This window comes from Notothenia coriiceps, unplaced genomic scaffold (assembly GCF_000735185.1).
Source record: "Notothenia coriiceps isolate Sejong01 unplaced genomic scaffold, NC01 NC01_scaffold00033885, whole genome shotgun sequence".
NCBI lineage: Eukaryota > Metazoa > Chordata > Actinopteri > Perciformes > Nototheniidae > Notothenia > Notothenia coriiceps.
The window spans coordinates 22427-37259 of record NW_011366586.1 but is presented as its reverse complement, the minus strand read 5'-3'; the positions used below and the strand labels follow the sequence as shown (position 1 = coordinate 37259).

Sequence of the window (14833 nt, the reverse complement as noted above, 5' to 3'; positions counted from 1 at the left end):
GCGCTTCATGTACGCATTTTGCGCAGTCCGGAGCTGACAGGTCCATGGAGCCTGCCTGCAGGCGCTAATCTCAGGACACCTCCACTCTCAGTACATTGCCACTTTCCAAACAGGAAATGCACGCAAATACAAGCCTTTATATTATTAAGGTACAGCGCCACTTTCCGAGCCATTGATGAATGCTTGTGTGTACACAAAAACGGCAGGCAAACCCGTTTTAAATGTGTGTTTCCTGTATGGCGAAATTACAAGTACGAATCGGGTGACCGTCAGGGGAGTCTCAAAAAACCCACACACGAATGCACAGCGATCCGTGCACAGAAAGCGGTTTGTGTTTGCAGGTTCAGAGGATTTAAACGGAAAACAAATATGTGTGGATCAAAAATACACATTTAAAACTTTTTTCTGTGTTTGGATTTTATTTACATGTCTATGAAACGGAACACATTTGTGTGTGCATTGAAAAACACAAGTGTGGATCCGGAAATACAAGTGTGAATCCTTTTGCGGATCATGAAATACAAGTGTGAATCCTTCTGTGTGCATGTGTGTATTATGAGACTGTTCTGAGCCCATATTACTATGGCATTTGTCACTTTATTGACATGCAGGTAAGCCAGTCTGAGTTGTATTGTGCCATACGGGTTCATGCAGTTATGAGGGGGCCTCACCTCCTCATCTGAAGCGCAAATGCGGTGCACTATTTTGCGCTTATGCAGCTTATGTGTAAACGCGCCACAGTTTATCCGCCGTTTGGTCCACTAGCACCCCCTCGTGAAACAGATTGGGCTTGGTCATTTTAAAAGTAGCTCCCAAGCTGAAAAAGTGTGGGCACCCCTGTATTACAGTATGTAGCTAAAAACACAATCAACCACATGAATCTGGGCTGAATATTGTATTTTATTTTATTGAGAATAACAAAATATCCGATCTTTTATCTTTTATAACACTGTGAGATTAGAACATCCAACATGGCTGCCATGTTACCCAAAAACCATACAATAGCCTGTATACAGGAATAATATATCTTGATATGCTTTTAAAAACATAAAGTAGAGAGACATATGGTATTCAAAACAATAGAAAATAACAGAAATGTGGGATAAAATCGCTCCACAGTCACTGTGGATGAGCAGAGGGAGCAGCAGTTAATCTGGTAAATATGACAGCTCATCTTTTTAGAGAGAAGCCGTTTCTCATTTTGCTGCATCATCCCAACTGCATTCCTCACTGTTCCGAGGCTCTGTCCCAATGGACCGACGCCAGCATTGTGATTGGTCAATGTCAGTCCAGCGTGACGTGATTGGTGTCGAGATGACCTCTGTATGGCCCAAATATGGAAACAAATGAGGAACGAAGAGAGATTAAAAGCTCTTGCTCTCTCTCAGATTTGTCAAGGGGTTAGTGGAACATCTGTGTTACTCTACAACGTGTGTGTATGTGTGCAGTAGAGACTACATAGAGAAATTATTTGACAGACGGTTGACAAAAAAAAAGTCGAACTGCTAAAGTGCGTGACAAATTGAAGTGATGATGTAAGTGGAAAATGTTTAATTTACTATGAGAAACAAAATCATGTAACTCTGTCATTAGGCACAGCAAATTGTCAAATTGTCAAAATGTAGTTTAGTGCATTATTATAATATTACAAAAGAAATACAAATAAAACATGCGGAAAAAATCAAGTTTGTGCAGATGAGGAAATGTTTCTTGACTCTGTAGGTTCCTAATCCTTTTCCAGTTTTCAGCCGCCATTGCAAACATTTATATTTGATCATGTTTCTGTCGTGACAAATCTCTCTTTATGGCAGTACGTGAGTGTTTTCTTAAATTCAGTGCGCCTTGAGTAAATTGGTGTTGCAGCCGCAGAGCTCACGGTGCTGCCTGCAGACGGTGATGGAGTGGAGCTTCAGTGTTTGTGTGTATTGGGGGGGGGTGGGGGGGGGGGAGTCTGCTCCAATTAAACCAGCGCTTCATTAGTTTGACTCTCTCAGACAATATTAGCAGAAGCAGCTGAAAAGGAAAGAGACGTAATTTATGCACATAACTCATCGTCGGTGACTGTATTTTGACTGATAGTTGTGCGTCCTCCCTTGTCTTGCTTTTTTAAGTTTAATTACAATAGAATTCTGTCATTTGTTTTCAACACTAGCCTTTTTGTACACCACACTTATCATTATGGTGTCCTAGTGCATACATTAATTCCAATATGTGTTCATAATTGACATTCAAGCTAGTGAGGTGAAATAAGATGTATTAAGAAGTCAGAACGTTTTTGTGACCGTATTTATCGAGCATATTCACAAAATAAATAAGGGAACCTACATAGAAACTGTTACGAACTCAGACACTTAGAATGTGGACCAAATTGCACGACCCGGGAGACAGAGGTAAAGTATTTGTAAGATACTTTATTTTCCAAATACAGCATTGACAAACAAAAAAGGTAACTATCAAATCTCAAGCCGAGATGACAAAAATAGAGAGCAAAAAATGAAAGCGCTCACGTAGTGAGGAATCAAACTTTTCAAAAGCACAAGGAGCATAGACCTGACCATAGCAAGAGACAATACGAACTGACGAGGAACACTGGGAGACAGGTGAATTTAAACACATGATAATGAGAAACAGGTGGGAACAATCAGGGGCGGGACTGACGCTGATGAGCACAGGAGACACAGAAAGGATGCCAGGTGAAAACAATCAGGAAGCCTGGAATGAGAGATAAATGGTGAGTGAGAAAACAAACATAAAACAACATGAACCAGAGCCTCTCTAATATTTCTGTCGGTGCACAACAGAAACAGTCATAATACACATTTAGGAGGATTGAATACTCTATAAAACAGTCATGGAATAACAGTAAAATAGAACGAATTACGCAAAGCTTAAACAGGTGTGTTGAGCTGCTTTTAAAAGCATCCACACATTATTAAAGGGGTCCAAAAAAGTATTTTTTGGGGGGTTTTCCCTTCCATGTATTGTCCAGGTTTTTGTACATGTTAACGGTCTGCAAAGTTTAAAATCCCCAAAATCTGTCACCACCACCCCCTTCCTTTGCATAGTGACATCACTTTGTTACACTCGGACTTCTATTGGCTGGCGCTTCAACACATTCTACGTGATAGGCTAAGTGACGGGACATCTTTAGGCGGTTGAACAATCACAACAGAGCCAGCCAATCAGAGCAGACTGGGCTCTCATTTCACGGGTTAAAGAGGGACAAACCAACAGTTTTTGAACATTAAAAGGTGCTACCATATCACAATAGATGCAAACATTACAAATATGAACATGAAAATTAATATAATATGTTTTTTTCAAGATTTTCCAAGACTGTCCTCAACATCAGAATTTGTTATCTGTTTAGAAGCTTATATACATTTTTGAGTTTTTCCAGGCAAATAATGACTTTTCCCTCAGGAGAAAAGGCAGAAGTTGCATTACGTTGTAATAGCGTTCCACAACTAATGAGTAAAGGCTTTGTTGTGGGTGTCTTTGAACACTTCCCCACTCCCCCCACAATGTTTCCTTAACTAGTAGTTTTAGTTGGTCAAACCTAATGAAACCTTAATTATACAGATAAAAGTCCTGTATTATTCATTTTTGAATCAGCAACTTATGTCGTCCTTTAGTTACAGTATGAGGAGTTGTTGTTTCGTACGTCTTCATCTCCATTGTCTTCGAGTTTATTCACACATTTCTGACTAAAAACATTAAGTCATCATGTTGTTTTTCAGTCTTTGAACTACTTAACTCCAAGGAAATGCAGTCGGAGACATTTTGCGATGAGAAATACGCAACCACAGAGTCTCATGTGATTGCTCCTTTCAGTCGACTTCAAAGAGCATCACAAACACTGATGTAACTTCCAGTGTTGTTGTCTTTGACAGCAGTGTTTAAACGTATTCTCATAAATTCCCCTTGCCATTGCTTTGAAAAAATCAAGACCCTTTCAGTGTTTCTACAGAAAGTCTGACACAGAAAATGACACTGTTTGTGGACTTTCTTTAAAGAAACCATTCAAACATTCTTCTCATTATCAAAAGCACAACGACAGGGAGTCATACTAATGATACACTCAGGTAGGTTATTGAAATGAATGCACAGCTATTGTATGTTCTCCCAAATGCAAAAGCCACTGTGAAGCAGGTGACTGTAAAGCAATATGGCATGGAGTAAAAAGACCGTTTATGCTTATGCAGCCCTCCCTGAATAAATAAGGTTGAAAGAAATTGTTGATTGAAATCTTTATCAGATCCCAAGGCCACATAAGAATGTATTAGCCTCGGGAATGAAAGATCTTCACTGCAGATAGCCTTTCGTCCTTCTGATAAAAGCTTCTTTTAAAAAAAAGGTTTTCAAGAATTCAGTATCTACTAAGGACATTTCTTCAGCGGGTGGTCTCACTCACACAAAGCACACAACCTTTTTTGAAGCCCACATTTCCAACTGAGAGTGGCAACCTTAAAGTTTGCAAGACCAGCTTAGCATTGCTCTGGTGATATATTTGCTCTCTTTGCTGCAACGTGCTTAGATGTCAGTCAATAGCAAGACACTTTCCACCTTGGGTTTGTTTTTGAAGTTTAGAATGGTGTCTAGAAGTAAATATATGAGTGTACAGAACAAAAAAGCATAACAAAACCTTGATGATTACACTTTAATGAATAAGTTCTGACCATGGCTTCAGGTTAAATCTGGGGAGACAGCTTCAGAAAGTACTACATTTTAAAAATACCCAAATGTAAAATAAACCCTTTTATGCCCAGTCTCATCTCATAGCGGGCGACGTTGAGGCGCATCTTAAACTGCTGGCTAAAAATAAACGTAAATACAGTAGGATTGTTATTCACGTCGGTGGTAATGATGTTCGTTTACGCCAATCAGAATGCACCAAACGTAATGTGGCGTCGGTGTGTAGTTATGCTAAAACAATGTCGGACACCGTAATCTTCTCTGGTCCCCTCCCCAATCTGATCAATGATGACATGTATAGCCGCATGTCATCATTTCAGCGCTGGTTGTCTTGGTGGTGCCCAGCAAACAATGTGGGCTTCGTAAATAATTGGACAGCCTTCTGGGGAAAACCTGGTCTGATTAAGAGAGACGGCATTCATCCTACTTTGGAAGGTGCAAATCTATATTACACTAGATAGTAAACTAGAATGCTTTTCAGCCATAAACCTTGAACAATTCAATTCAATGATTCTCTCTTCTAAACCATCAACGTGTATCTTAGACCCGATTCCAACCAAGCTGTTAAAATAAGTTTTTCCATTAATTAGCACTTCTTTATTAAATATTATGAATATGTCTTTATTATCAGGCTATGTTCCACAATCATTCAAAGTAGCAGTGATAAAACCGCTTCTTAAAAAGCACAACCTCGATCCAAAGGTTTTAGCCAATTATAGACCTATTTCTAATCTTCCGTTCCTCTCAAAAATTCTTGAGAAAGCAGTCGCAAAACAGCTGTGTGATTACTTAAAAAACTATGATTTATTTGAAGATTTTCAGTCTGGCTTTAGAACACATCATAGCACAGAGACAGCTCTGGTTAAAGTCACAAATGACATTCTAATAGCCTCAGACAAGGGACTTGTCTCTATTCTTGTTTTGCTCGATCTCAGTGCTGCATTTGATACTATCGACCATGATATCCTATTGCAAAGACTAGAGCACTTAGTTGGCATACAGGGAACTGCTTTAGGCTGGTTTAGGTCCTATCTATCTGAACGCTCTCAGTTTGTACGTGTCAACGATGAATCTTCCATGCAAACCAAAGTTAGCCATGGAGTGCCACAGGGCTCAGTGCTTGGACCTATTTTGTTCACACTTATATATGCTTCCGTTAGGCAATATTATAAGGAATCATTCTGTACATTTTCATTGTTATGCGGATGATACTCAACTATATTTATCCATCAAGCCTGATAAAACCAATCATCTAAATACAATTCAAGACTGCCTCAAGGACTTAAAAACGTGGATGACCTTAAACGTTTTGATGTTAAACACGACCAAAACTGAAGTTATTGTACTCGGCCCAAATAATCTACGAAACAAACTATCTCACTCCCACAACCCATCAGAGACTGCACCGACCTCACCACCTTCAAAAAACTCACCTCTTCAATCTGGCTTTTCATGCGTGATTGTATTATTTGACTTTAACTTTAACTATATATTTATTTGTTGTTCCTTTCTTCTCTTTTCTTTTTTCTTCACTATTATCTGTAAAGTGTCTTTGAGCACCTGTAAAAGCGCTAACAAATTAAATATATTATTATTATTATTATTATCTAAAGATATACTAGTTATGGATGGCATTAATTTGGCCTCTAGTGAGACTGTAAGGAATCTTGGTGTTATATTTGATCAGGATTTATCCTTTAACGCCCACATAAAATCAATCTCAAGGACCGCCTACTTCCATCTACGCAACATTGCAAAAATCAGGCATATATTGCCTCAAAACGATGCAGAGAAACTAGTCCATGCATTTGTTACTTCAAGGCTGGATTATTGTAACTCCTTATTATCAGGGTGTACCAAGAAGTCAGTTAAGTCGCTTCAGCTGATTCAAAATGCTGCAGCTCGTGTACTAACCAGAGTTAGGAAAAGGGACCACATTACTCCTGTTCTGGCTGCCTTACACTGGCTCCCTATAGAACACAGGATAGAATTTAAAATTCTTCTTCTCGCCTACAAAGCCCTTAATGGGCAGGCACCATCTTACCTTAAAGAACTCATTATACCCTACTGTCCTACTAGGGCATTGCGTTCCAAGAATGCAGGGTTGTTGGTTGTTCCTAGAGTCTCTAAAAGTACAATGGGAGCCAGAGCCTTTTCTTATCAAGCTCCACATTTGTGGAATCAGCTTCCAGTTTGTGTTCGGGCAGCAAACAGCCTATCCGTTTTTAAGAGTACGCTTAAGACCTTCCTTTTTGATAAAGCTTATAGTTAGGGCTGATTAGATTCAGCCCCTAGTTTTGCTGATATAGGCTTAGTTTGTCGGGGGACATCTTACTTCTTCCTTCTCTCTGTCTATACCTGTNTGAGTCGGACGTTATTATTTCTATATAGTATTATAATTATTCTCACGATTAATTCCTTTTTGAAGGAAAATTCAGCAAATCAACCTAGCCCAGTTTCTATAGCAACTTACCACAATCTTCTCTTTAGTCAACTTAAATTACAAGTTCCAATACCGACTTTTCGTAAATCAACAATGATAGAGTCGAATTATAATCGTTAAATGCAAAGGCCCTCGAAAACTATTATGAATATGACCAGGTTTCGTTCTCCAGTAATTGAACAAAAGATTTCATTGGTTAAAATAATAATTTTTCGTGTGCTATTGTTAGTATGCATGACTCCAGATACCCTGTACTTCCGGAGTTAAGCTCGACACCGAAGACAGGTCGACCGATGAGTCACGAACTTTTTTGACAATGGATATAAGAATAAGAGTGATAATTCTTCCTCAGCATCCGACGAGAGCTAAATGTTGTCACGAAAGAATACAGTACTCTCATCTATACGGTTTAATATTTGCTCTAAGAAGGTTCAAATACCTTGCGGTTATAGGAAAGTTCAACAGAGCTCAAAACGAAATAAAACGCCCAAAGCCGCATAGATACGGTACCTCATTAGATACACAAAAGAAAAGAAGAAAGAAAGAAAAGTTTCCTCGTTGTCTCAGATTAAAATAAGCGTCGCGTGACACGTGAAGTTGTTGGGACTAGTTAAACCCCCACCACATGTAAAACATAATTCGAAAGGAGGGAATGTACTTGTACGATAGCTCGTTCATACTCTTAAGAGAGGGAATGTATACCGAATATCGTGATTGTCTATCTAAGACGACGTCTTGAAAACTGATTACCAAACACTCAGAGTCATTGTCATGAAGTATTTTCATTGACTTTTGTAGCCATCCTATTCGTCCTAATACGCCAAGCTGGATTATCACGAGTTAAAGTTCAATGGTGTTCCGGGGATGTGTGCCCCGCCGGCTCAGCCACGTCTACTTTCGTAAGTTTGGCGAATTGACTGTGTGGTGAAGGTTATATCTTTTACTCTTCCACTTTGCAGTGTCTGAAAGGTGCTTTGACGTAATTATCACTCTCTGTTCTTTCTGATAAGGTTTGTTAATATTGTTTTATTGTATAGTGTTATGTTGTTAGTTGTGTGTTTTTTGGTGTTTTTATGACTGTTGTTTTTAGGTATTAGAAGGTCTTTTTAGTGATTTAGTGTATTTTTTCACGTAGGTAGGTATGGTTAGTTTTTATAATATAATGAATTAGCGTTGTGTTTGTATACTTGAGTTGCTGATTATTTTTCTGTGATTAAGCTGTATACACTGGTGTTTCTAGGTTTCCATATTTGGCAGGTTTTCTATTTTATTTTTTTTTTTTATCACCTTTTTTTTATTGTTATATTTTTTTTTTTTTTTTTTGTTGTTTTATTTTTATATTTCTTTTTTTTGTTTTTACTAAACTAATATATTACAGTTACCAAGATATTCTTTATAACGAAATGTGGGAGTTACCAAGTTTATTATTGTGAATGTTCTCTTTTTCTTAATTCTTAGTTTTTTATCTTTCTTCTATTTACTATGTGTATTCTTTTTATTGTTATATTAAATTCTTTAATTTTTTTTTGATGACAAAGAGAATCTATATCACTTATAAAGAGAACATAATAGTCTCGACAAAGTATCCCGCTTTTTTGATTTTAATATTGCTATCTTTTTCTTATTCTTTCTTTTCGTTTTTTTTGTGTTTGTTTCTTATTTATTTTTGTTTTTTCTCACTTACCTTTATCCTAATTTTGGAGGGGCATTCAAAGTAGCAGTCGATAAAACCGCTTCTTCAAAAGCACAACCTCGATCCAAAGGGTTTAGCCAATTATAGACCTATTTCTAATCTTCCGTTCCTCTCAAAATTCTTGAGAAAGCGGTCGCAAAAGAGTTGTGTGATTACTTGAAAAACAATGATTTATTTGAAGATTTTCAGTCTGGCTTTAGAACACATCATAGCACAGAGACAGCTCTGGTTAAAGTCACAAATGACCTTCTAACCTCAGACAAGGGACTTGTCTCTATTCTTGTTTTGCTCGATCTCAGTGCTGCATTTGATACTATCGACCATGACACCCTATTGCAAAGACTAGAGCACTTAGTTGGCATACAGGGAACTGCTTTAGGCTGGTTTAGGTCCTATCTATCTGAACGCTCTCAGTTTGTACGTGTCAACGATGAATCTTCCATGCAAACCAAAGTTAGCCATGGAGTGCCACAGGGCTCAGTGCTTGAACCTATTTTGTTCACATTATATATGCTTCCGTTAGGCAATATTATAAGGAATCTCTCTGTACACTTTCATTGTTATGCGGATGATACTCAACTATATTTATCCATCAAGCCTGATAAAACCAATCATCTAAATACAATTCAAGACTGCCTCAAGGACTTAAAGATGTGGTGCCTTGATCCCTGCCGAGTCGACAGCACAACTGTTGATTGGTGTCAGTGCCAGAAAAACTTTTTAGGAGCAATGCACTCATGCTATAGATGTGGCTTATACATCTGAGTTCCTACCCTATCCTAAGGGAGTGCATGTACGTAGACACGTTGTGCCTCTCCACCTCTGTTCCTTACTTCTTACTTGCTACCCCTTTCCCTCAATCTATCCTAAAAACACGTTAGTTTTGCTGCTATAGGCTTAGACTGTTGGGGGACACCTTACTTCTTCCTTCTGTCTGTACACAAGTTCACAAGCGTCGAGCTCCTCACCCCCGCGTTGATAATTCACGATCGTCGGAACGCTAATAACACATTTTTTTTGTAATGGCACTCATATCAAAAAGGCTGCCGACCCCTGCCCTGGTAGGACAGTATAATTAGTTATTTAAGGTAAGATGGCGCCTGCCCATTAAGGGCTTTGTAGGCGAGAAGAAGAATTTTAAATTATATCCTGTGTTCTATAGGGAGCCAGTGTACGGCAGCCAGAACAGGATGTGGTCCCTTTTCCTAACTCTGGTTAGTACACGAGCTGCAGCATTTTGAATCAGCTGAAGCGACTTAACTGACTTCTTGGTACACCCTGATAATAGAGAGTTACAATAATCCAGCCTTGAAATAACAAATGCATGGACTACATGCATTTCCAAACATTTGGACTACCTATGTTGCAAATGTATCATCTTTTCGATTTACACACGGCATCTATTGCACGTCTGTCCGTCCTGGGAGAGGGATCCCTCCTCTGTTGCTCTCCCTGAGGTTTCTCCCATTTTTCCCTTTAAACTACGGGGTTTTCTCCGGAAGTTTTTCCTTGTACGATGTGAGGGTCTAAGGACAGAGGGTGTCGTATTGTCATACTGATATTCTGTACAAACTGTGAAGTCCACTGAGACAGATGTAACATTTGTGATATTGGGCTATATAAATAAACATTGATTGATTGATTGATTGATAGCGCCAAATACCCACACTTTACCAACTTCCACCCAATCTCCCTGGAAGAGAGCAGGAGATTGGAGCAAATTGTGGTGGTGGCCAAACAGTGGTACTACACTTCTGTTGTAATCCGTAATGTCATTTTAGCCAAAAAATACTTTTTCCCATTGACTTACATTGGTATTGAGAAGTTTTTAAATCTGCGTACACTTTTTTTTTTTAAAGCTAAATAACTAAATAAACCTTTTTATTTCTTATTTACATCATCAGGGTTTAAAACCTGAATCCAGAGCTATTTCCCAAACCATTCCTTTAACTGAGCCGAGAGCAGACATCGGAGGCGGGGCTTAAGCAAAACTCAAGTGTGCATGCTCTATGGACCCATGACCTCGGATGATCCGTGTACTTTTTGAATCTTTAGTGGCACCATGTTGGGCTTCATGCGCCACAGAGCAACTCCCATAGGAATGACCAGGGCCTCGTCTCTTACGCTGTATCCAGTTCTCTTTATACATCAATGTCTCCACCCAAGAAGGGAAATCGACCAAATCAACCCAAATCCTTAACCTTAACAATATTTTTGTTTGAATTCACTAAGGTTAACAACTTTTTTAGTTTAGTTTGACAGTAGTGAAGGTCAACTGACCAAGCATCTCAAACTGGTTATTAGAGTCAAGCCCATCCCCTAAAATGCACAGAACTAAGAAGAGACTACAAGATATCTTTAGGGAGAGTAGGGCATTGTTGTCAGCGCTTACCATATTCAACCACCTCATGTCTCATTCACATTTAAGGGGAACAATTTATTTAATAATAATAATTTTTTGTAACAACTTACAGCTGTCATCTTGGCAGGTTGCCTCTAAAATAAACTGCCTATCCTAGCTTTAGCAGTCTGTGTTATGACTGCATGACACAAAAACATGATTTGAGAGCAGCAGATAAAAGGTGTGTTACAAACAAAGGCTTACATGTAGACAGGGGGGATGGAATCGACTCGGGAAACATCTCCGCTCTGCCCGTCATGTCGTTAAATACCATCCGGCAAAGTCACTGTGGGCAAAACAAACAAAATAAAGAGCGAATGAAAAACAAACCAACCTGGCAGCGGCACAAAAAAACTTGTATCCATCTTCCTAAAGTGCCTCAGAGCCCCATGGGCCCCATTGGTGATGACAGCTTTCTCCCAAACATGAGTCTCACCTCACCTTCACCTGTAGAGTGTGGATAAAAGGTGAGCCCTCCTATGTGAGTAAGCCTCGTCTGTGTTTGTTTTGGTCTGCCTTGGGGGACAGATTTCACTGGTTGCCTACAATGAGCAGGCATGTTTTAGCAGGATTTAAAAGCGACACACACACACACACCCAGCCCCCGCCAACACATCCAAAACTTTTGTTTACCTCCTCTGAACTGCAGAAGTGACGACACAGGATTTTGGTGGGCGCTCGAGGGCCCAGTTGCATGTCTCTCAGAGATTATTCCTCCGAAGTCTAGAAATGTGTCGCCAGATTTTCCTCAACTGAACCCAAAGGTCAAGGGGCTGAATAAGGACATGCTCCCTCTGTGTTACTTTCAGCCAGTGGTCATTTTGGTTTTACACACGGTGGGAGTGTGTGTGTGTATGACTTTCCTTAAGTCACTTTTCTCTTTGGCGCCAGCCTGTTTTATACGTCCCTTTTTGCTTAAGCTGCTGCTTCAATGGCAAAGATCTGGAGCCTAGCCAGCAGCCGTCGAGGGCAACAAATTGGACCCGGGCCCGCTGAGCGGCTCCGAGCTCCCAGTCTGACAACTGCTTTGATTTAGGGCCATGGCAGAGTATACGCACCGCGTGCCTCTCTACCTGCACCTTCATCGCTGCCAAGCTGCCATGCTAACAACTTTGATCAGAGAGTCATATTAAAATGAGCTGCTTCAATGCCCTTTTCTTGGCATCTGTACACTTTTTTGGTCTTTCTTGGTCGTTTTCTGAGTAAGAAATGAAAACACAGACACACAAAAGATGCACCTACACTTTTCCTGTGAGAATTTCTCATTCACTAGTACTAGGCTCAAGAGCTCATGTACGCACAAATGTGGGCAATTATTTGTTTATTTAAACATCGGAAAACTGTGGAAGATAAAGCATCTTTACTTTTTATACTTTCAGGTGTACAATCATGTATTCTTTATACATGATAGAACACATCATCGCTGTTTATTATAAACTTTGAAGTCCTCTTGTCAAATATGATTGTTTTAAGTATATTTTCAAGTAACTTACACTGGGTTAAGGGAGAACGGGCCAAAATGAATTTGATTTTGAAACAATAAGAGGCCTCCTGCTCTCCTCTTTGCTCCTGAAATGACTTAGTTGGCGACATTAAGCTTTCCTCCTGTCTTGACGAAGAATCAGGTTTGGCTGAGTGCGGCTTAATGAAGCGCCCTGCATAACCTCACCTTTATCTTCTTCATCTCCCTCAGCGGCAGACACTATGGTACTAACGCCCAGACCTTTTTGGAGAATAAAAATTCATCATCTATTTAAATAAATTATTTTGTCCTCTTGCTATGCTGTCTGACAGCCTTTTAACGGTGAAACTCTGCTTTTTACCATAAAAAAAGAGCTATCTTAAATGAATCTATCTTTGTCACATCTGTCTGATATTTATCAAAGTATGTTCTTTCTCACAGCCTCTCTTTGTCTTTTCTTTATTCCTTTCCAGCCCCCAGTGGTTGCGACTCTCACTCCTTTACCCGTGGAGAGCCGTGGAGCCATGGCAACCATCACCAAGTCTGTCCTACAGGTCGACGACCCCGACAACCCAGCCGATGTTTTGGTCATGGTCCTTGAACCGCCCCGTCACGGCCGGCTGACACGTCTACACGGCGACCGGACGCTCAGCAGATTCAAGCTGGAGGAATTGTCACGGGAACAGATCCAGTACATCCACGACGGCTCCGAGGGGGCGGAGGACGGGATGGTGCTGCAGGTCAACGATGGACACAGCTACAGGAATATTCTCCTCCAAGTCCACATCAATCAGAAGGTAGGGAGGACAGAGGGGGAGGATGGGAGATTAATGGCTCAGGGGTGATGTTTTACTGTAACACAAGTCTACAGTCTGTTAGCCAAGACAGACTCCTTTAACGTTGTTCTGTTTCTTACATTTTCTCTTGGCCATGGTGGTCGAAAAACTATTTTTTTTAAAGTTCAATTGTTGCCTCCAAAGCTTAAACTCGGCACACAAAGATAATAAAAACACGAAAAAATGTATTTTTTAAGCCTCTGAGTTTAATTTAGAGTCATCCCACTGCTCACTGGCTCCATGCAAGCATCTCTGGAGAGGAACAAGACCTGCATCGATCCTCCTATCAATACTGGATGACATTTCTCTGTGTTTCACAACTCAGCCAAATGATTGTGTTGCAGCTCAAAGATCCAGCATCCCTTATACCAACTATAGTTTTCAGACTGAAACGAAAAGGGCCCAAACAGATCAGCTTGTGGGATGAGCCGAAGTGCAGAAGTTCACAACAGATGTATTAAAAAGTGAGACTTACGGGAAGGGAAACTGCTGACTACACGTGAAAATAGAAACAAATAAGTTGTGCTTTTTATCTGTGGTTCTTTCTACAGATTAAGTGTCTATTTTACATGATTTTAGGGACAGCATAATTGGAATTTATTTTGGCATTTCAACATATTCTGAGCTCTCCCCGGCAGCAGAGAAAACTTGTGCTGAAGCGAACTTCATTTTCAAGCTGTAATTGTATGAATACAGGTTTGACTCATTGAAATAAACTTGACGACTTACTTCTGTATCTTTCCTCAAATTCAATAGATAGGAAGAGAAAGACGTTTAAAGTTGAGTAGTCACATTCAAGGTAGCTGAATTAGTGTCAAAAGAAAACTGATTTCTAAAAGCGATTCATTCACCTTGCTACAGAGACATCTTTAACATCCACTATATTCCTCTACACTCTTCTAATTGTCTCAACTTGAGCATTTATCACACGGATATGCTTGACAGTTTCCAGTTTCCACACAGTGTTCTTTGTTGACTTTATCCGTAAAAGTCGTTTGCTGGAGGCACAGGCTGATCCCCTCATGTTTAAGCACCGTATCAGAAAGAACAGGTCAGGCCTTTGAAATGGTAGCCGCTATCCCTCTTCTGTCATCGTTCATGTCTTCTGCTGAGGTTTTTCTGACAAGGATGCAATTATCTTGCAACAGGCACTGGCCACCGTGACCGGAGGGGGGGGGGATGTTTGGCATGAGACACATTTGGCAGCATACATTGCACTGGAGACAAGGAAGGACCTGCTTTCAATTTTGAATATGTCTAGACAGACAAGCATCAGAGACATACATGTGTGTAAGTTTGTGAC

The 14833-nt window shown here is 39.9% G+C and overlaps 1 protein-coding gene across 1 annotated transcript in view; it reads left to right on the top strand.

Moving 5' to 3' along the window:
- LOC104961863 (extracellular matrix protein FRAS1-like) overlaps positions 1-14833 on the top strand; it is a gene marked incomplete at its 3' end in the record, with an annotated part of 65222 nt that overhangs the window by 28347 nt on the left and 22042 nt on the right. Inside the window, exon 7 of the mRNA XM_010790208.1 lies at positions 13168-13491. Coding sequence (XP_010788510.1) covers positions 13168-13491 — 324 coding nt within the window. The remainder of the gene's footprint in view (positions 1-13167; positions 13492-14833) is intronic.